Genomic DNA, 22,709 nt, shown 5'->3' with positions numbered 1-22,709 from the left:
ATTTAAAAGAAGATATTGCACATTTTTATACGTATATGTTCTTACGTATATATGTTGCATGCAATCGTCAAAATGAACGCACGAAACTTTATGTTTCTTTGAGTATATTCATAAAGCACAAATATCCGCAGTCTATCCACGATTCACGCCCCCCCGATCAAGAACCGTTCCAGGAGAAACTTTTCGCACCATATGGAAGCAGTCGATAACGATATTCTTTTCACTCGCACTCACCGTCGTTCGTGCTTCGATTCTCAGACAAGTTGAGTAGAAAGAGATTTTCCAGGAGAATATAAAATAGCAGATTTTACAAAGTTGCTCGAAATATTGAGTTTCTCCCCGTTTTCGTCGACGTTTGTATCCTTGAAAAGTCCTGCGACGAAACGAAATATCATCGTTATATAGTGGCCACGTTTAATAATAGTCTTTGCGTAAATCCATGTCATCGTTCCAATCGACTAAACGCGCAGATTTCATTTAAATAACAACTCGTTTGACTGATGAATGAATTAGAAACATTAAATTAATGTATCTGATACAACGTGTGCGATTTATTAGGTTTGAAATACAGTGGATTTAGTATTATCCGCGACTCATAAAGCGCTTAACTATTTTCATGAATTTATTTATTAGAGAGAGATAGTGAAAGTGGTCATAAGGTAAATTTTGAAAAATAATGTTCATCAACACGGTTCCTCAACGCTCGTATTTTCGACTATTGATTCAAGAGCATTTTAGTGAAGGTTTTAACTGTTTGCGGTCTGTAATTATTTTTGTAGTGTACTTCAGCAAGTCCGCGCTCAAATTGAAAAAAATAAAAATATTTGCTTTTTTAATAAAAAGAAAAGGTAAACTTAATTGGAACCTATTGGTAAATATATCATTGATATTCTGTTGAAGTAAAATCCTTGTTCAGGCAGATACTGGATCTATTAGATTTATTGTCATATTATCACATATGTATAATAAACTAACAAAAATATACAACAATAATACAATAAACTACAAAATCATATAATATAAAAGACGTAGATACTTAGCGCATAATAAGATTCACTACCACTCGTGGGTACGTTTGGGGCTTCTACTGCATTCACGCAGAGGAAATAGTAGTTTAGTAGGGGAATAGGCAGATCAACGTCCGAATCTATCCACCCAGTTCGTGCGACAATCAGGGCGTGTTAGCAGGGCCGACGGCCTCGAAGTGCAACGAACTTATAAAAGCAAGGATTTCGCACATTCCTTACTCGGGAGCGTAGCATTACTTAGTTTCGCAATAACACGTATCGTTCGAACAGCAATTCCAGTGAATCAGATCGTGATGCGTTGAACCTTAGTATTACTGACCGAGCGAATTTCGACATTCTATGCCCCTCCACTCCTATAGTCTTCCATATGTAGGTCTTCCAATTTTATCACAAAATCGTTCCTCTCCTCAATCTCGATCGTAAATAACATAACTTGCGTGAGATCGCTAGATCCACTATGTGTCATCGTCGAAACTCTCCAATCGTATTCTCGCACAATCGTTTTATCGATGAAATTTCTTGTAACACGTGGCGCTGGATATCGAAAGGTCGAGGCTGTAATTCTCTGCTCTGGAAACTGTCCAGGTTGCGTATTCGGTACGTGATGCCGGCGGCGCACCTGACGCTGCGCGAGGAGGATGTGGTACGACTGACCTTGGAGTTCCTCCACAGCCGCGACCTTCACATCTCGCAGCTCTCGTTGGAACGAGAGACCGGCGTGATAAATGGCCAGTACAGCGACGACGTCCTGTTCCTTCGTCAGCTGATCCTCGACGGGCAATGGGACGACGTGCTCGAGTTCATTCAGCCGTTGGAGGCGTTGCCGGACTTCGACATGAGAAAGTTCACCTACTCGATCCTCAGGCACAAGTACGTGGAGCTGCTGTGCATCAAGTCCGAGGCGAACCTGATCGCCGCCGGCACGAACGGCAGCGTCGACAACGCGGTCGAAGAGGTGGTGAAGGTATTGAGCGACCTCGAGAAGGTCGCGCCATCCAAAGAGGAGTACAGCAGCTTGTGCCTGTTGCTGACGCTGCCGCGGCTCACGGACCACCTGCAGTATAAGGATTGGAATCCGAGCAACGCGAGAGTTCAATGCTTCCGCGAGGTGCACCCGTTGGTCGAGAAGTTTCTGCCTGGTGACAGAAAGAGCACCGACCCCGCACATCCCGTCACCTCCGCGAAGAACGATCGGCTCATACAGCTGATCATCAAGGGCATTTTGTACGAGTCTTGCGTGAATTACTGCCAGGCTAAAGCTACCGGTTCGAAGGAGAGCGAACAGGTATTCTGACAATATTGTCAACTATTTTGATAATTATTGAGAGTGACCTCATTTTTATTGGCGATCGGATTGATTAAAGTACATGTAGTTACAAATATGAAATATTATGGGAAGGGAATATTCGAAATTGAGTTTGATGATGTACTTCAAAATTGAAATCGACGAAGTTGCTCTTATTCTCAATAATCTGTCAATCTCTTTTAAAATGTTGAAAAAGATTATTTCGAGTAATATTTGTATTGGTACTCGAAATAATAGCTACCATCAGATTTTACATATTAACCCTCTTAATATTTTACAATTTTCCCGTCAACGTCGAGACATTGATGCTTGTAGGAAATTTTTAACACATTCGAAACAGGCTTCAATCATTTTTCCAGCCTCATAGTCTGGAAAAATAAATTTTTCTTTTCTAAATTTTCCGTTATTACGGTTTCACTGCCAATAAATTCCAGAACACGCTTAATAATAGAACAAAGATTTGAACATGAGAATTGTTTCCATTTACGTCGTATATTTAATATTGTGGTATACACACTCTGTGTTTAAAAAAAAAAAAAAAAAATCGATTAATACATGAATTTTTTTCTACAGGTGGAAATGAATTTCTCGAGACTGTTGGACGGCTCGGTCGGTTTCAGCGATTCCGACCTAAGTCTACTTTCCTGGCTGCAGAGTATACCGCCGGAAACGTTCGCCGTACCATTCGCTCAACGCACGTTAAACGTGGACGTGGAACGACTGGAACGACCGTCGTTGGAGACCTCCTGGACGGAACACATGTTGATCACTCCCATAAAGCCGAAAACGTTCCCGCATAGCGCGATGCCGTTCACCAGGCCAAGATCCGCCGCTGACATGATGTCTCGCAGTTTAGTGCCCGCTTTAGAAGCTGGACTTGGACCAAGGAGCCCCGGGCCTAAAAATACACCGATACCATCTGCGGCGCTAATGGCTCTGTCCACCGGTGATATAAACCCGATGTCGAGATCATCTTTCGCGAGCTTTCATCTAACCGGTTTTAAGAATAACAAATTAATGAACACCAGCGTGGACAGGCTCTTTGAGAACGAGGGTGACGTCTTTCTTAGCTCGAGCTACGCCGAGTTTCAGCAGCTGCCTTCCATACAAGAGACAACGACCAACAGCCAACCGAAAGCTCCACCGAGGACCAGAGGACAATCGAAAAGTCCCGAGGGTATGCCTTCCTTTTATTTTTATTTTTACATTTATCACGTGTAGAAATTAGCTCGATGCCTTTGCGTTGGATTTTAAAATATATATATATTCTTTTCGATTCTCAATTGAAGATTTCTCTGTAGTAATTGAAGTAACTGATCAAGAACATTTTGACATAAAAGTTAGCAAGAAAAACTGAAGAGTGACTTGGAAAGTAATTTCCTATCGGAATGCTCGCAAAGCAGTGTCTTGAAAATGACAAGTTTATCTCTAAAAAAGGCATCGAATTAGGTTCTTTAATATAATTCCCAGAAATGTTGATTTATATAACGATATACCAAGATAGTTGAACGTATCGATTTCTAAGATATTGACATTTATTGTATATTTCTCGTTTTAGGTATCAAAGCCGAGCCTTCCGCAGCTTCCACGCCAGAGCGTAGAGTCGCAGGCAGAGAATCTCCCGCTCCATCGACGGCCAGAAGTTCCAGAAGAGACTCTCTGGCAGAGAAGCCAACCGGAGTGGCGGCAAAGATCACGGAACCCACCGCGATCCCTGTTCGAGCTACGCTAGGCGGAGAACATCTCGAGCAAAGTTACAACGGTGACCTGTTCAAAGAGTATCAAAAGCAGAAGCAAAGGCTGCAGGAGAAGTTCCAGCAGAGAGAAAGGGAATGGGACGATCTGGTCAGACAGTTGTCGACTCCGTTGCCCCCCCAAGTGGTCGACAACAGACTTCAGGGAGACGGGTAAGTGAACGTTTTATTATCTCTGCGACTGTCATCTCACGTCTCTGCTTTCAACAGTGGTAAATCGTCGCTCTGTAACTCGATGGTTCTTTTTTTTTTTTCTTTTTTTCTTTTTGTGAGGAAAGAAGAAAGCCTAGGTCGGGGAACAGTGAAATAAAAACATGTTCTCGGTGCTCTGCTATTCAGCGATCGGAATGCCGACAATTATTAAACACGTGGCGATCAGGGGAAGGAAAGCACGATGCTTGGCTCGTTTCCCAACGAGTTACTCGCGCGACATAATCCAGAGAAATACTGTTGTTTCCTGCGCGGTATCTCGCGAGTTCTACAGAGCGTAGTCAATCAAACCGAGCGAGCGGTTGGCTACATTCTCTAACAGATGGCAGCAAAGGAATGCCTTTGTCGATGCTTATTATGGTACTAAAGTGCGAGCCGAGAATAACTCGTTCGGTCTAGACACCGGCGTGTGGCGCCGATCGAAATAGCAACTCACTGGGAAACGTTCAAAAGGTACTGTGATTTTTTTTAACGATTCGACAGTGACCTTTCGCGTTTGCTCTTTTATTGGAGCTGTATTTTTTCTTTTTCTTTTTTGTTTTTCTTTGCGAGACTTTCCAGAGGATGTTCAGAGACAGTATGAGTTTACAAGAGATGTCTTGAAATGTCTTCAGGGACTATTTTTTTGTGAAGAAGTATTTTTGCTGTTTTTAGTTCTATTGTATACGTAGTATTCGCACTAAATTGGAAAGATGTTCATTTTTTGAAAGTTATCTGTAGCTCCGAACTTTGTTTTTCCTACGAGCGTATACAGGGACGACTCCACCGTAGACAAATCAGTAGCGGCGGGAAGTCATCCCTCGTGAGTGTCGTGCACATTCCTTTTCGTGAACGAATAAACGGTCCCGGCTGTATCCTCGTAAATGTCTTGTAACAAGCTAAAATTATCACCACGCCGAGATGTCAAGTGCAATGTATCTTTTCTGTAAGGGCATATCAGTCGCATCCGGTGATAATAATTGAAGTGCTCTTTAAAACGAAGGACCTCGATCTATTTTATCAAAGAAACAGAATACAGAATATAATCAAAAATTAATCAGATTAGTCTACAAAAGTCTTGTCAATCCTAAGTCTGAATTTACTTGCGTGGTTCCTCTCGTGTTTCAAAAATTATTATCAGGGATCTATTGTGATTCAGGTGTAAAACAAGCAACAAAACTTTGAACTTTGATTTCGTTTTTGGAAAGAAGAAAAAAAAGTCACATGGAACTAGAGGTAATAAGAAATAATGAGTAATAAAATCGTTCTTTATTCGATTACAAAAATCCTTTTAAATAAATCAAGGGACAAGGAAATTTCATATCTATTATCAAATCGTAGAATTGCGTGTTTACACTTCTACTAAATTCATTCTAATATACTCGGCAAATTGATATATGAAGCTATAAACTGGTGATTCACAAAGCTAATTATCCGATGACGCTGAGATATTGATAAAATCTAGTTACTCCTATTTATCAACCAAGATAATTGCAAAAATTACATTACTTTTATATCATCTTTATATTATTATATACTTTTTATTATTTGTTTAAAATCAGGAATAGAATAACCGCACAGAATTAATTATCTATTTTACCAGTTGATCTTGTCCGTTATGCCAAAAGTCAGAACGTGTAATACGTATCTTATCTTTTATCATATTTTCCGCGATCGATAACCTGAATAACTTTCAATGACGTTGTCGCGATGGAATCGATTCGTGGTATTGATACGTCAAAGAAATGAAAGTGGAATTCAGGCACGGTTCATTGGCATCGATCATTGACATTGTTCCGAGTCCGGATGCCGGATGTATAAGAATAAATACGTGCACGTTGTCACAGGGAAATCGTGTACTGTACAGCTTCGTCATTCGTCATGGTTTTCGTTCTGCATATTTATTGTCTCATTGTCTGATTCGCGTGTACCGAGTCCTCATAAAACGTGGATGAACGTGCAAATTTCTGGTATGCAGCGTGTCATTTAGTCTAGACGTTCCTTTTTCTTCGACAATTTAAATACGGTCTCTGAATAAATCGGAAGCTAAGTCTTTCCTCGCAAGCCATTTAACGTTTGGTAAATATTACACGAGTAATTTCACTGTTCTGAACGTGAAGTTGATAATTATACTCAACTTTTTTTTTTCTCTTTTTGGGAAACGAAATCCAAATCGTAGTGGAATTCGTCGAAGCAAAGTTAATCGCAGTAGAGACGAAATATCGTCGTGCGAAGGAGAGCATCCTTGAGCCACGAAATGCTAATTATGCAAATTAAAATCATATTGCAACGAATGCAACGTGACGAAGTCTGTGTCAGTTGATCTCAGTTTCTTGTGCACGTGTGCAAATTGGGTTGTATTACCGACGGCGACATTCGAGCCGCAAACAACGAAGAATGGACATTACTTTGAATATCCATTTAAATATCTGTATGAATATCCACAATTATGTTATTACACTATACTCAAATAATTATATCTTATTATAGTATATCTTATGATCGTATTATCTAAGACAATTATTTATTTTTAAGCAGTTATTTTTAAAAAATTATGAAACCGCAGTTCAGAGAACAGAGATACGAAGTAATTAGATAAGAAAAATTATATTTATCTAATTCGACCTTCCTTTTTGTTTGTTCTTACCATTAACGAAGGTCGTCTTAAGACTCTCAGTATCATGACTTTCTCTCTCTAAGCTTCTCTTATCTGCGATATTGTGCAATCATTCGGTTTGAAGAGATCGTTTTGTCTTCTTGTGAAATGTCCGAGTGACTCGGTCATTAAGACGATCGATTGACGTATTTAAGTACAAGTGGATTAATTCCGTCCGAACGCTTATAAAAAAAGAAAAAAAAAAAAGAAATACAACGATGTATCATGTTGCAACGAATCATTTTTTACTTTAATTATTTTTATTTCAGTAATTGGAAAATCATTAAATAAATATGTCAAATTTAAGATAAAAATAAAAAGCCATATTTGCATCGAATCGATATAGCTATATTTCCACATTTTAAAATTTCATTAACATCGTAATGACGTTCAACTATCACGATTATTTTCGTGGAATTTTAATCGATTCTAAAAATGAAATAGAATATGAATTATCCATTACATCAAATGCCATTCACTTGTTTAAAATAGCTATTTTGACGCTGTACACAATATATATATATATAAATTTTCTTAAATGTACGTCGATATTTTCAGCTAAATTGCAATTAAATTTCAAAATGTTTCACGTATGCACAATATACGTTTAAAAGTCTTCTACTGTGGCGAATGTACGAACACTTTTGCGAGTCACCGCAAGTAATAAGTCGAGGAATTAGTACGGGCCAAAAGGATTTTAAGCAGGCACTTCGTTAACCGCAAAATACGAGCGTGTTTTAAGTACCGAGATTTACACTTTTCCGTCGTTGAGGCAAGAAACGCACGGTCGTCCTTGATCCCTCAACCGGTTCAACAAACCAGGTTGTTCTCAATGATTCACTTGCGCTCGATTCCTCCTAGGGAAAATCCCTTTAAATGGCCACGCGCTACCACAATTTCGAATTAGGAGAAAGCCCCTCTGCTTACTCGCGATCCACGTTGTTACCTTGCGGAAAAGCGTTCTCAAGCCTCCATGTCCCGAGAGTAATACTTCACCGGCCACGGTATTATCTTTCACGCGTGACAGGCACAAATCGCGCCCATAATACGATTTATTAACTTCTCTCGAAGCGTGCAAATTACGCGCGACAAGTTGAAACACAGCTACCTCGAATAACTCTGGCAGAGCTTCGAATGAATCGCGCGGCGTCGCGTTGGACACGCGCCCCCGGAAGACGGATTTAGCGTGGAAAGATGAAAATCCGCGAATATCTCGCACGCACGTTCCCGATTCGTTCGAGCTGTCGAGCGGTCATCGCGCGATTGTCACGGACGTTGCTTTCACCGTGAAAGATCGACGACAGTCCACGGCGGTCGTTTGTGGATTTTCTTGGCTCGCGATACCACGTTTTCGCGATTCCTTGGCTAACGAAACTCTCCGCCAAGGGGGTGCGTTTCGCAAACGTCAGACGCGTTTATGGAGAAGCATTGAGCTGCAGTCTTTTGAAAGATGTTTGATTTTTCGAATTTCTTCTTCTCCAAATGTAACGCGTGCGTCTGATGTTCATACGAAGTCTCGTCTTGACTATGAAAAGCTTTGAATCGCTTCGAACATAATTTCATATCTTGAAACTTTTGAAAGTTTTGGTTAATCTCGAGCTTTGAAAGTGTTGATTTATCTCGAGTCTGTCTGTTTTACAAGCTCTCAATGTTTTATCCTTAATTGAGTATCGTTGACGTAATATATTAAAGAAAATCTGGAAAGTCTGAGGTATGAGGGTGTCCGAAGCACAATACATCATTAATATGTATTGAAGAAAATGTGGAAAATCTGAGACCATTTATTCGTTTTTATATTAACATAGTAAGTACGAAAAAGCTTGGAAAATGGAAAAAGTTCTTGAAAAACCTGAAGTATGGAACACGTTTATATACGTTGTTCGTTTCTATACTGACATAGTAAGCACTTGAAAAGTGGAAGAATATTCAAAATTCTTTTCAAGACATTCAGTAGTTTCGAGCTATTTACAATCGAGTTTTTTTTTATAATATTGAAAGACTTTCGCTTCAAAACTGAGACTCGAATATCCATCGTTTTAAAGATAGTCCAGCAGCTGCTTGCTGATCACGAGAGATGCAACGTGTAATTACCACGCGTGACCAGCCGAGATTGGCCACAAACGTGGCTTTGTTCGACGATTAAAACGGTACGGAATCGCGAAACGCGAGCGTCCGTCTCGAATCGAATCGCCTCGTTAGCATTGAAGAATAGCAGGTGTTGTAAACGTTCGTACGTGGAAATCGTGCATCGGGAGTAGGTTAGTTCGCATTAGTTCAAGGTGAACCGATTGCAGCTACCGTGACGGGACACGATGGTGTCCTCTTCTTTCGCAATAGCTTGTGTTCAGTGATGCTTCGTTGCGAAATTGCAGGATCGGAGTATTTCACCTAATTTGCATCGCGAAATGGAATATTCTCGTGAACAATGTCTGCTCGTGGAATAATTCGCGATTTATTGGAAATTTTTTACTCACTAGTGGATGGTGGATTTTTATGTATTTGTGAGAAATTGAAAATTAAAAATGCATAGAATATACATACCATGTACATATAGTAGATAAAGAAAAATTCTTTTACCATTCATTTTTTTAGTTACAGTAATAGAAGTATTAAAAATCTGCAGTCTATTTATTAATTTATATTATTCTTTGTATTCTGACATTTTATTTATTTATTGATATATGCGATCATCATCAGAATTACAATCTTTAAATGTAAACTCATATTTAGAACAGTTTCGCAAATGTAACAGTTGGTATTAACTCATTGCGAACCAATGTTGGATTAAGGCAAGCCAACATCATTTTGACAAGGCGAGAAATTTCAAGGATTTGTTTAATATCCTTCCATCATTCTCTCTTCACCTAGATTTTATGAAATTTCCAGAAATTGAAACACTTGTAACATACAACGATAAATCACAATTTATCTTAGTCCTTGATGGGTTAATAGAGAATGGTAAATATTCAGATCGGGGACAAATTACGAACGATTTGATAAATTGTGTATAATTAGGCTTCGGTGATGCGGATCTGTCATCAATTGTACTGTTACCGTTAAAAGTGGCAGGTCCTGCAATTTAAGTGGGTTAATAACGTAGAATTTGCTGGAAAATCATTGCAGCTTTGAATATTTGTATGAACTTTTTTTTTTCTTTTTGGAGTAATAATATTGATGATTAAATCGTGATACAAATGGGTTAATAGCTCGGAAATTAAGATATTTATAAGAATATTTTTCTTTTTTTTTTTTTTGGAGTAACAATATTGATGATCAAGTTGTAATTAAATTGTAATTTACGATGTAAATGGGTTAATAGCGTAAAATTTGCGACTTCAAGTATTCATAATGATATTTTTCTTTCTTTAATGATCAGGTGATTAATCGTTCATAAATCAAATTGATCAATTAAATTAAAAAAAAAAAAGGGTGGTGATGTAATAAAACCTGTTTTTTTAAATTTATTTCATAACTTAATACGTGATGAATAAATATTATGAATTTGTTTCTTCGTAATACTACATTTGCGAATTTTACATATATACAACATTTTCTTACAGAACAGATCTTTTTCAAAATATGGTATTTCACACAAATTTCTTAAGTTCTTTTATAGAATAATAAAATAAGAGAGCGGCGATGTAAGAAGAAAGCAGAATAACAAACTGGAAGAAACTGCTTCTTTTTGACACAATTTCTTTTTGCTTTTAAATTTCGTGAACTCTCAGAGGGTTAATGAAAAAGTGAAATTGATCAGTTTCGCTTCTCGAAGGATCAGACAGGGAAGAAAGTCAACGGTATGAAATTGTTTCGAAAGTAACGAGTCAGGAAAGTAGAATGAGAAGAATTTCTACACGAACGCGGTCGACGTTTGAAAATTTATAGGAATTCGCACGTTGGTGTACGGAAAGTATGGCTCTGCGTTCAACCTGTTGTGAAATATGCCGCGTGCAGTATAACTCGACGCACGTAGAGTAGAAACGCGTAGTTTTAAACGCGAGAGAAATGACTGTGCGCTACGTGTGTCCCTCCGGTTCTTGGGACACCGCTTCTGCCAGATGTTCCTCCTCCGAAAAGGGCCATCCGCCTTTTTATATCGCTTTTCTTGGTCGCTTGCTGTGGATTCCAGCAAGAACCAAGACATACGCTCTGAACTTTCGAATTCGTTCGAGAACCAGTTTATATCGAAATAGAAACGGTAACCGATTAACTACTAAGTGAAACGATTTACCACTGGACTTCCGATTTTTTTTTCTATTGATATTGATGTAATTTAATATATAATTTTTTTGATATTGATGTAATCTAATATATAATTTTTTTGATATTGATGTAATTTAATATATAATTTTTTTGATATTGATGTAATTTAATATATAATGATATTTTCACGATGATTATAATAATATATAATTTGATGTAATAAATTTAATATCAACGTGCAAAAGTATTTTGTAGCATTTGCTATGTAACACGATTTTCTACTTAGGTTCCATTTTCTTTTTCCTCTTTTTATTTATATTCTTGAAAACATAAATTTTGCGTAAAAGTACGCACTCTGCTTATCGTAATATCATCATTTCTTCAGCCAGAAAGTTACAGGATATAACGATGAAATGATCCAGTATCGGAAAATGGAGTTGTAAATGAAATATTGGATCTTTGGGAGGTTGAAATCTCTTAACGAGTTTAAAATCTTAAGTTCAAGTTTTCTTAGCAAAATGTTCGATTTGGCAAACTTTCGACTAAAAATTCGGCGACCTGTTTAAAATATACATTGCATCGAACTGAAAACTGTTACGTACATTTTGTCGTTGAGGTGAGAACCTTATCGCTGCTGAGAAAATATGGTCCACACGCTGTCTAGCATTTCTGTAACGTATCAGCTGATAAACGTATCTTTCTTTAAACTTAAAAATTGCATTTCTGCGTGTATCGTATCGTTTACTCTGGAATTCCATACTCCATTCACTAAAAGCCCCGATATTCTATCAATATTTCTCGCTCTGAATGCTCACTGGAACCGAAAGCTCCGTGCAGCCCAATTATCAAAGATTCCGATGGGCGAGGCAGCCGCGAAATTTGCAACCGATTCAAACACGAATGCTTAACAATCGCCGAAACACGCTTCATTTGAATCTCTTTGCTTTGAACCCTCGACGTGTAAAGAAAAACCGCGAATTCTTCGATTCTTAGTGACTAGCGATCGGCAATCGAATCTTAGTTTGAAAACGACTCAAGACTATTGAAATTCAAACTTTTCGCCATTTATACACTGCTGTTCAAAAGTGTGTGGACATTACCGTTTTTATGGAGTCTGTTACTATTAAATTCTTTTATGAATAGTATTGAATCAAACAATTTAATTATCCAGATTACGAAAAATTCTCTAACATCTTCGATAAACTAACGAAAGGAGAATTAATTACTGTTGAAGATTATTCTGTCAGTATATGGAGACAATCATTCATCAAAGTTTGGTATTGAATGATATTAAATGATATAACAACGTGTAAGTTATAGAGATGTACGTAGACGAGAGGGAGATGTAATCATTATTGGCGAGACACTTACTAAATTATTCGTCAGATTTATTCAAATCTACTAAAAATTTAATTCAGTGTAAAAATCAAAAGAACATACTACAGCGGTGCACGTGAGTCAAAATGCTTGATAATCCATCGAGCGATCGATGATTGTACGTTTCGATCGCGGTGTGTTCGATTCGCGGACGCACAGCTGATCGCAGACCGCGTGCTCGAACGTGTGGAACAGAGAGACGCGCGGAATCAAAGCAGCCTCTGATAGGTCGCGATACGCTTTGTTATTACGAGCGGAGTGTCGGTGGACGGGCAGTCGAGTCTAATGCCGCTGGCGGGCAAAATCGTAGCCAACGCTTGGCTCCCTCGATACTCCACGTCGGGCTTCCTCCGCAGCAGCATCGTTCCCCCGGTTCTGTGGTTGCAACGCGGTTACACATCGAGTTACGTACAGACAGACAGACAGACAGACAGATGATCGAACGTAGTACGGCGATTCCGTCGCGAATCCGACATTCCACTCGGTCCTTAATCACGGCCCCTAAATAAGGCACGCGACACTTGGAATCCCGTGGCCAGTCGTTGGAAACTGAAAATTCGTTTCGCTGAATCTGATCTATGGCTATGTGATCGATGAGACGTTCGATCGTTGTAAGGAGGAAAGTTCGTCCAGGTGTACAGTGGTGATATTTTTGCGCTTGAACGAGACGAGTAGAGAAGGGAACAAGTGACTTGAGAATAAATAAGGCAATAAGGTCTGAAATACTTGGAATTCCGTGACACGGTTTGAAATCGATCGTTTCGGGTCTAGCTACGTGGTCCGTGAGACACTCGATCGTTCACGGCGGAGTTCGTCCAAGTGTACAGTGGTGATATTTTGCAATTTTGCAATTAAACAACGAGATCCAACATAATAAAAGAACGAGAAACATTTGGAATTTCCTGACGCGATCAAATTGTACGAAACCAAAGATCTTTTCACGTTTGGTCGCACGATCCAACGTTCTACCGTATCGAGAAAGGAATCGACCCGGTGTGCAGTGATTTAATTAAACAACGAGAACGAGGAGATTTGGTACGATCGAAGGATCGTGCTTGAGATATGAAAGTGTGAGCCCTCTGTTCGACGAAGTTTGACCAATTGTGGTTTCTACGCGAAGAAACGATGATCTACCACAAGCCAACGATACCACGATTTCGGATTGCCGAGCGTGTCAGCGTGGCTCCGAGCAATCGGCCGATTTACACGAAACAGGCCAGCCATAGTAGCACGTGCAGTCTCAGAAGCAGCGCTTCCACGCCGCCGTGTGTCAATCGGTATGCGAGAAGACAGATACTTCTCTACATACTTAAATCTATATACTTTTGTTCTGTGCTTTCAAAGAAACAGTAATGATCTTTATTTGTACGTTTGGCCGACTTGTCGCGAAGAATTTTAGCATTTAAATAAGCGGCAGCTCTTTAGATTGTCTCGTTGACCCGATGTCGTTCATTTAGTATGCGACGCTGAATTATGAACAGCTTCCGCTTCCAGTTCCCGTCAGCCAGTCCACGCGCGTTCATTCTCGCGCCTGTCACTGTGTGCGAAAATGAAAACAAGACGATGAAATGTAGTGTAATTAAGTCCTACGTGTTGGGAGTATTGAAAAACACACTCGTTCTAGTTTGACATTGATTTAAAAAAGTGTTTGTAAATCTTGTAGGAAGTTATACCACATACAACGAAATATACACTATTCGCGTTAACTCTAAAAGTATGGAGCAGTCTTTGCTTTTTAGACGAAACAAACTTTTTTGTTCATTTCTCTGAGAGATGAGAATATCATAACTTTGATTTTTATATATTATAATATATTTTATTTTATATTATATTTTATATATATTTTATATATAATGATCTACACACATGTGTAAAATATTCAAACTATTGTAGAATATTTATTGTAATTGTATAAATTGCACAAATTTCTGTTTATGTTCTATTTCTTTGATTATATTATTTTATTTTTTATTTTTTATTTATATATATATATATAATTCTTGCCTAGGCGGCTTAGGATGGCTTCCGATTTACAATGGGTCTGCATTTTTCTTATTTTCTTCTCTTATAACTAATCCTTAGTGTCTACGTCTTATGAATCTAATTTGCCTTTTGCTCATCTACTTGTAGGAACTATAAGTAAAAGTAAAAGTAGAATGTAAAAGTAAAACAAAAGGTAACAGGTACAACAATGTGAAAAATAAAAAGAGTTTTCTACTGTTTTCTACTATTGCTTTTTCTTTAGTATATTTCTTTGATTATATTTGGAGGAATATAAAAATCCGTAGTCCAAATATAGTTAATCAAGCTTTTAATATTACATGGCAAATTACGAATCAAATATTCGTTTACTTGAATTTTATTGAATGTTTCTTTTGAAATAATTTCATTGTTTCTCGCGAAATCTTAGCATTCTCCAAATTCTTGAGCTGCATTTGAAATTTGATTTGATTCGAAAGTATTTAGAAAATTACAGGCAAAATTCGCACAACAACGATTTCCCATTACTGTTACAGATTCATGCGCGTGAAATAACTTTAGGTCTCATTTTCCGCATACTGGCAACAAAATGTATTCATTCCAAATTTAACAGAATTTGAACACGAAGTCTGTTGGTTAACCAAAGTCCGGAGAATTTAGAAAACTTCGAGGAAAATTCACACTACCACGATTTCAATTTTCTGTTACTTTTTACGCGCGCATGAGATAACTTCTCATGCATCGAGAACACAAAGTACCTATTCGTACTCTGCCTATAATGCCATTACAGGGGGCATACCAATGAGGGATACCTTGTTCCCATAAATCACGTCCCGGTTGAATAATGACCGGTGCTTCGTATAACCTTGCTAACCCCAATCTTCTCAATCCCTGGCCGATGACATTCCAAAGGGGAATCTTGATTGCCGGTGACCCTTTAAACAGTTGCCAACAGAGGGACAACAGTATTCTTCAATGCCAAATAGCCACTTCGCGAAATCTCGTCCGGTTTCGAATGGTGTAATTTGTCAATTCACTGGGTTACGGATGAGTTTTGCGAAATTGATGGGCACGGTCACGTGTAATAATTGCGCGGAAAAATATACGTGATTTCGCAGAGAACGTTACGACGGACGTCTGATCGTATACTTTCTTTCGCGATTACAGTATAAAGCCACCTTTGGGGAGCAAAGGACCTTCACCTGTTCACACGAGTACGCCTGCACGGTCTGGTATCCAGTCACCGAAGCCTACGATCAATGGATCTGAGCCTGTTGTGTAAGTGTCTTGCTATAGTTCGCATTATTTTATTATTTGTACAAAGTAGAATAATAATCGTGATTGAATTCTCATTTCTCTGCGACGGGATAGAATGTTTTACAAAGATAGCTGATTATTTATGTAGATGAATAAAAATCTGATTTGCCATTTAAATCGTCGTTTAATTGGAGAAGAATTCGATAGGATAGAAATTGAAAACGTGCGAATTTTTATGTGTTGTAGCTGTACTGCGGATATTTATGCAAATGTATAGTTCTACGAATCCAATTTAACCCTTTATGCGCGGAATTAAATTGTCATCTGTAATAATTAAATTTTTGTGTCATTGGATTTTATAATAATTTAGTGAATTACGTTTAATTCTCCCGAGAATGTCATAGATCATTAATATTAAATTACTAAAATTTGAAATATTTGATTTTATTCTTATTTTACATTCTCAATGTTAATTCAGTTAAGTGAAAAATTCTACAGCTGAGTAATTTAACTTTAAAATCACGAATCTTCATTTTACATATTTTTTTTTTTTTTTTTAATGAAATTATCATCACGATATGAAGAGTATAAAGGGTTAAAAAATGGAAAGTAAATAAAATTTACAACAACCTTTATTATACTTTACTATAAAATTTCTTACGTACATTCTGTGCGTTCTTTTTTTATATTAAACACGCGTGAAAATCCGCAGTCGGATATGAAACATTCGAGAGAAAACAGTGTGCGGCGATATTTTCATTGAAAATGGTGCTCGCAGGAGACAGAACTCGGCGCTGAGCAATGCTTACGACGTCAGAGCACAAGAGAGTCATTACGACGTCGTCAAGTCGATAAAGGTAAGCCAATAAAATCAGCCACTATTATTGCACCGAATACGAGATCCACGGGAAAGTAACTCGTAGGAAGTTGACTTTGAACCGCGTTGATGCTTTTACGGGGCGTCGCGCGACGATACAATTAATTTACGATTGCTGCATGTAACAGTAGGACGAAATCCTCGTTACAACGGCCCATGTAACTTAATAACAAGCTGACGAGAGCATTGATTACTGGTTGCTTTGCTCTGAATCAAGAGAACAGAGGATGTTTATCGTTTCGAGCTTTTAATCGTTTTTTATACCTATATTTGTACTTTACATAGAGTCTTATCGAGGTTGGATTGCAAACGTATTGTCGATAAGAAGAACGCTTGCACCGGCTTGAAATTTGTTTAATTAACTCGCAAAATTATAAACGATCGTATCGTGACGATTCAAACCGTTCCAATTGGTGTTTTTACGTCAATTTGAAATTTCGACCAGTCAGTGGTAATTAGCTGTCGGCTCTCTCGGCGAAATGATTTCATGAAATAGAAAATATTTTTTACAGCTTTCGAGAATGGGTAATGTTGCCGCGTGCGTTCGTTGTACCACGAAATGACCACGAGATCTAATAATGAGGAGGAGGGGGAGGGGGCTCGAATTAACAAGTCCAACTTTCTATATGTCTTTCTTTATTGCCATAAGCGCCCGTATAAATCCGTGACCCGTTTATGGTTCAACTTGCAACGCACCGGAGAGACTGGTTTAACGGCAATTTCCACGAATATTTGCGAACGTTGGCTCGTACACTTGTCGACACTTTTTTTTACAAATTTTATCGTATATCCGTACCTATATTATATATGGAATATTTTTCAAACACTCAACACCCAAAGTTTTTAGTGAGTTCTGAAAACATGCAAAAGTTACAAACTAATATTTAGTACAAATGTACATATTTTGTAGAGAGGACAAAAATATTTAAAGTCACAGAAAGTGTGAATTTCTAACACTTGTTATATACTTAAAATTGTTTTTCATTAAACGTATGTTTTTGATAAATGTTTTATATTTACATATTTTGATGTATTATTATTTATTATTGTTCATATTATAATTCACATTATAACGAACTTTATATATTATTGTATATAGCTTAGCTGCATTAAATTATTTGCTAAATATATCTATAAAATACTGTGTAGAATATTCTCAATATATATTACTAAATATCTTATAACTTCTATATACATTTTCAAATTGGTTTCAAATTTTACCAGTAAAGTTATGACACTCGTGTCTCATTACTATGCTAGTGAAATATAAAAATGTTTTACATAATACAAATAATACATACATAAAAGTTTCCTACGGTAAGCGTACAAATATTTTTGTGAGTCGCTATACATTTAAATCACACTTATAATATTTTTTCAGACACGAAATAGTTCCAAAGTCTCCCAAATAATAATTAAATTACATAAAATTTTATGACACAAGTTTATGATATCGTTGTTATCACTTTATTGCTGATTTATATCGATTTAATGTAATTCAATTAACGATGGAGTTGTGCCCGTGAAAGGTATTATGAATTTGGAAAATTACGATGTCGAACATTCGGAGAAACTTCATTCCCGGTATATATCACGCGCAGATCGACTCTAATTCCCTTAGTCATCGATTGGTTAATCGAGAAATTGCCAATTAGACGTTTTAATCGATGCAATTAGCCGCTCGATCGCAGAACCTGCCCCCTTGTCTTGTCCCCAGTCAACTCTTTTTCCGGAATGTTCGCCAATGACGCAATCAACACAAATCGCATAGTGGACGACTCTTCTCGAAAGTGAGACAAAAATGAAAAAGGAACAGAAAATTGTTTGAATATTCGGTTGAATAAGCGTCTCCTATAACTGAATTTTCTGTGCGCTAATAAAGTAATAAGTGAGAAACACATGCAAATCGAATTATCCAAAAATATTTTACTTGAAAGTTTGTTTCCGTTTTTTCGTTTTGTCAATCGCTGCGCATTTTGAATAACTGCCACAATTATTTGTAACGAGTTTCCGCTGTTAAAGATCCATGGAAGATAATGCATAGTTGACGTCAGTTTGTCAATTTAAATGTTCCACCTTGTCCATCGGCGATGAAAAATCAACGAACGAAGAAGAATTGACAAAATTCATAGGAATTTAAATATTCACGGACCATGCGTCAAAGAATTGTTGGCATAAAATGCTATGTGGTCATCGTAATAATTATTCGACGCTCGAATCTGTTCATCTGTCATTACGTCATGGTTTAGTCGATAGAAATTAGCTTCCGCAATACGGAACATCCTTCAAATTCTGGTACGAATACTTGTTTTTATTTAATACTTTGAAAAAAATCGCATTGAAAAATTTGTCATCTATATTTGAATTTGGTTAATTCCGAATTGGTCAGAATGTTGCTCTATCTGCTAAAGTAAGTCAAAAATGTGAAATACAATTTTTTCGCAAGATACTTTGTTCCTGAAAAAATTGAATGTAAGTATCACTATGCCAAGTACACGTCTCTTGAGCCAGTTCTTAATAAAGTTTAAATATTAAGCTCTGTTTGTTCTTGTAGATAAAATAAGCTTCTTTTTGATTACTCGTTTCGAAAATAGAGCTGTAAACGAAAAGAATTTATTCTTTCTTCCCAATTTATTTTCATGTATAATGTAACATCACCGTGGTACCGATTTTACCACGATTTCAGGGAGAATCTGTACTATTATTCGATTCAAACTTCTCGTCTTCAAATTCACCTTTATTACTCTTCTTAAACAATCCTATTCTATATTTAAATATTAAATGTCCTGGTTGAATAATTAAGAAAACACAGTTTCCCTTACTGTTTTGCTCCGAAATCGACCCATCACTGCTATGTATATCGATCGATCGATATAATCATCATTTACTTGGAATTAAAACGACGATGTGAATAAGACGCGATTATGCAACGCGAATATCGCGCAGAACTGCGAAAATGTTCGAGCCAGGTGCTCAGCCAGATGTCAATTGAGAATCATGTATAGATGCGACTCTGATTCGGTCTCATGGTCCTGTACGTGATCACCTCGATCGCCAACAGCTGCTGCTTCGGTCGTAATGGGTCATGGCCTGTTCTGTCTGTTTCCAGTATCGCGGACAAACCGGTTCATCGATCCATATTAGATTTACTTTTCAGCACATAGGTCTGACGACATCGATGGACGTGCGTGTCGCGTTAAGGAAAATCACATTCACGTGGGAGCGAAGATATGCGTGTCTGTTAAAACGTAAATCGTTTGCGTTTCAACGCGCTGAACCGTCTGATCTCTTATTTACGAGAGGATGGATATATTTTTTAACGCGAGAATTCGGAATATCATTGGGAGGTCTGTCTTTTGTCATAAAAATTCGAAATAAAATTGAGAAAACACTTCCTCGAATATATACAATCGGAAACTAAATCTATCTCAATGTAGCAATAAAGCTGGAAAATGTATCTTTTAATATAAAAGTTCGAAATGAAATTGAAAACATGTCTAAATGTATATTTTGGTGTAAAAGTTCAAAACAAAATGAACATTTGCATCTCTTAGTGCAAAAGTATAAAGAGGAACTGGAAAATTGTCAAAACAAATAACGACATAAATTTCCTACGGAGCGGCTTTTGATTTTTTAATTACTTATGTGATGAACGTCGCGAGAGTTATTCGCGGTGTACACGCTGACAAGGTCCAAGCGCCCACACTCGAAATTCTAATGCTCATTCCTGAGCATCGCTGGATTATGTTTCACTAGATGACGCAGTTAGAGGATGCAAATCGACGTGCAGTCACGCACCGATGCGTCTTTGCCTCGCACAATTAGAAGACTCGTCGTAACGTAAACGAAAATGGTTGTTCCGCGTAGGCGATCGCGGTTTTCCGAGATTTTTGCCGCGCTGCAAACTTGGCGATGACTCTGCCGCAAACTCCAATTTCAATATTCGCGATTGTCGTGTGACGTAATTCTTAGCGGTAAACATGCGTGCAGGAGGAAGTCATATCAATCTAACGTTTCGCGGACGCGATTTAACATTTCTACAACGTAGTGTTTACTGAATTTAACGAGATAATCGTGGAGGATTTTGTCAAAGATATCTTCCAGTTTGCTTCGATTATTTTATTCTTGCGATTTGTTCCCTATTTAAACGTAGAAAATCCTTGTTGTTGTCAAAATGATATACAAATTTTTGAGAAAAACGGCGTATGTGACAATTGAAAAAGTCAAAAAGTCTCGTTTTTATTGAATCAATTTTATTTACTGTTAATCGTGCAATGTTATTTTTCGTCACTCCACGTTGATAATTGTCGTGTGTTTTCGAGGAGTATTAAGGGTCATTCATGATTCTTCAATTTCATTTCGAATCTTTATGTTGAAAAGTATATTTTTTAATTTTATTTCTAATTTTTGTATTAGAAAAATATATTTCTTACTTCGAAAATTATATTTTACATCGAAAAGCATATTTTTTAATTTTATTTCCAATTTGTATTAGAGAAATATATTTCTTAATTTTACTTCGAAAAGTATATTTTTTAATTTTATTTGCAATTTGTATTAGAGAAATATATTTCTTAATTTTACTTCAAATCTTTGTATTAAAAAAATTTGTAGTTACTCACTGAAAATCGAAACCGAAACCTGACCTTGAGAAAAATAAACCCTTTTTTTTTTGAGAAAAATAGAGTAGAGTGCGTGGATAAATGACAATTGTCGTATGTTTCGCTAGAAACTGGACACCTGCCAACGTGTCACTTTTCCGAAAGGGTACACCTTTTCCCACTTGAATTAAAAGCGCGATACACCTTCAACCGTCAAGGTAAACTGGAATCGATGGCCATGTGGGTGTAGTGGAGACGCCTAGTAACTTAATAATGGCACGTGCTCGTTATTATTCACGATTGATGTGCAACTACGTTGATCGTTTAGTTTAGAGAAGGTTTGGTTTAGGAATGTTTACTCTTCGAATTTTTAAACATTTAGAAACAATATTGGAGATCGTGGAACAAAAATTCATAAAGTTTTTTACGTTATTTTAATAGTCTTTGTAATTATTGTTACGCAAATTGAAAAATTCTCATAAGTATTTATTTTGTATCTAATATTTGCATTGGAAAGTTAATACATAATGTGAGATGTTTGATTTTGTTTAATATATAATTTATATTTGAGGATATTTGATTTAAAATTCTTCAATAATTATTTTCCGATTCTCATAAATTGGAATTTTTATACGTAAAAAGTGAAAGACTGATATTATAGAATACTTAATTCATACACCGTGGAGACCATTGGATAGAAATTGGCACCATAAATTTCTATGTTATTTTTAATAGATTTTATAATTTTATAATTTTTATGCAGTTTTTCGCAATTTATTTTATATTTAATATTTGGAATTTTTGCACGTAGAAAGTTGATGTATCTACGTATATTTATAATTCATAGGCTGTTCGTTTATATTGATCCAACCAATGTCTTGTATTACTTGCTCTGAATATGCAACGTACGTATCGTATATCGAATGCATAGAGAAATAGAATTGCAGCTCCATCTCGTTGCATATGTGAAAGCCTGTTTCTGCAAATACCAATACTCTATTAATGCTTTTCGTTGGTGATGCAGGAATTAATTAAGAATATCAACGCGCGAAATCGTGAATGGATTTACCGACGCGTAGTAATTTTGTTTTTCATTAACGAAACGAGTTTCTCTTTTTTTTTTACATTGCAGTTATCCCTCATCAATTTTATTTTTAGCAATCTTACGAATTATTCTGTGATTTATCTGTGTTGAGATATTTTGTCAGATTTTTATAGATTTTTAATTTCAAGTCTCTCACTCTTTTACATATACTATAAATTCAAATGTATAATAATTATTATATATATCTTCTGAAGCGTTGACTGTTAGATCTCCTTTTCAATGTATACATGAATATGTTTGTGATCTCACTGTAAATGTAATTAGATTATCTTCTAATTTTATTAAAATAATCTTTACATGTATTTGATTTGATATGCATTGAAAGAATATTTTATACTCCTTTCATTCCCTTATTCTATAATATAACATAGAATAT

At 36.8% G+C, this 22,709-nt stretch overlaps 1 protein-coding gene across 5 annotated transcripts in view; it reads left to right on the top strand.

Moving 5' to 3' along the window:
* LOC122535298 (WD repeat-containing protein 47) overlaps positions 1-22,709 on the top strand; it is a 101,798-nt gene that overhangs the window by 32,301 nt on the left and 46,788 nt on the right. For all 5 annotated transcript variants that reach the window (XM_043666721.1, XM_043666717.1, XM_043666718.1 and 2 more), the window contains exons 2-6: positions 1,614-2,313; positions 2,908-3,511; positions 3,893-4,241; positions 15,661-15,771; positions 16,529-16,607. In XM_043666721.1, the coding sequence (XP_043522656.1) occupies positions 1,633-2,313; positions 2,908-3,511; positions 3,893-4,241; positions 15,661-15,771; positions 16,529-16,607 (1,824 nt within the window). In that variant the 5' untranslated portion in view covers positions 1,614-1,632. The remainder of the gene's footprint in view (positions 1-1,613; positions 2,314-2,907; positions 3,512-3,892; positions 4,242-15,660; positions 15,772-16,528; positions 16,608-22,709) is intronic.

This window comes from Frieseomelitta varia, unplaced genomic scaffold, assembly GCF_011392965.1.
Source record: "Frieseomelitta varia isolate USP_RPSP 00005682 unplaced genomic scaffold, Fvar_1.2 scaffold_696, whole genome shotgun sequence".
In the NCBI taxonomy this organism is placed as follows: domain Eukaryota; kingdom Metazoa; phylum Arthropoda; class Insecta; order Hymenoptera; family Apidae; genus Frieseomelitta; species Frieseomelitta varia.
This window is presented reverse-complemented; position numbering and strand designations above follow the sequence as displayed.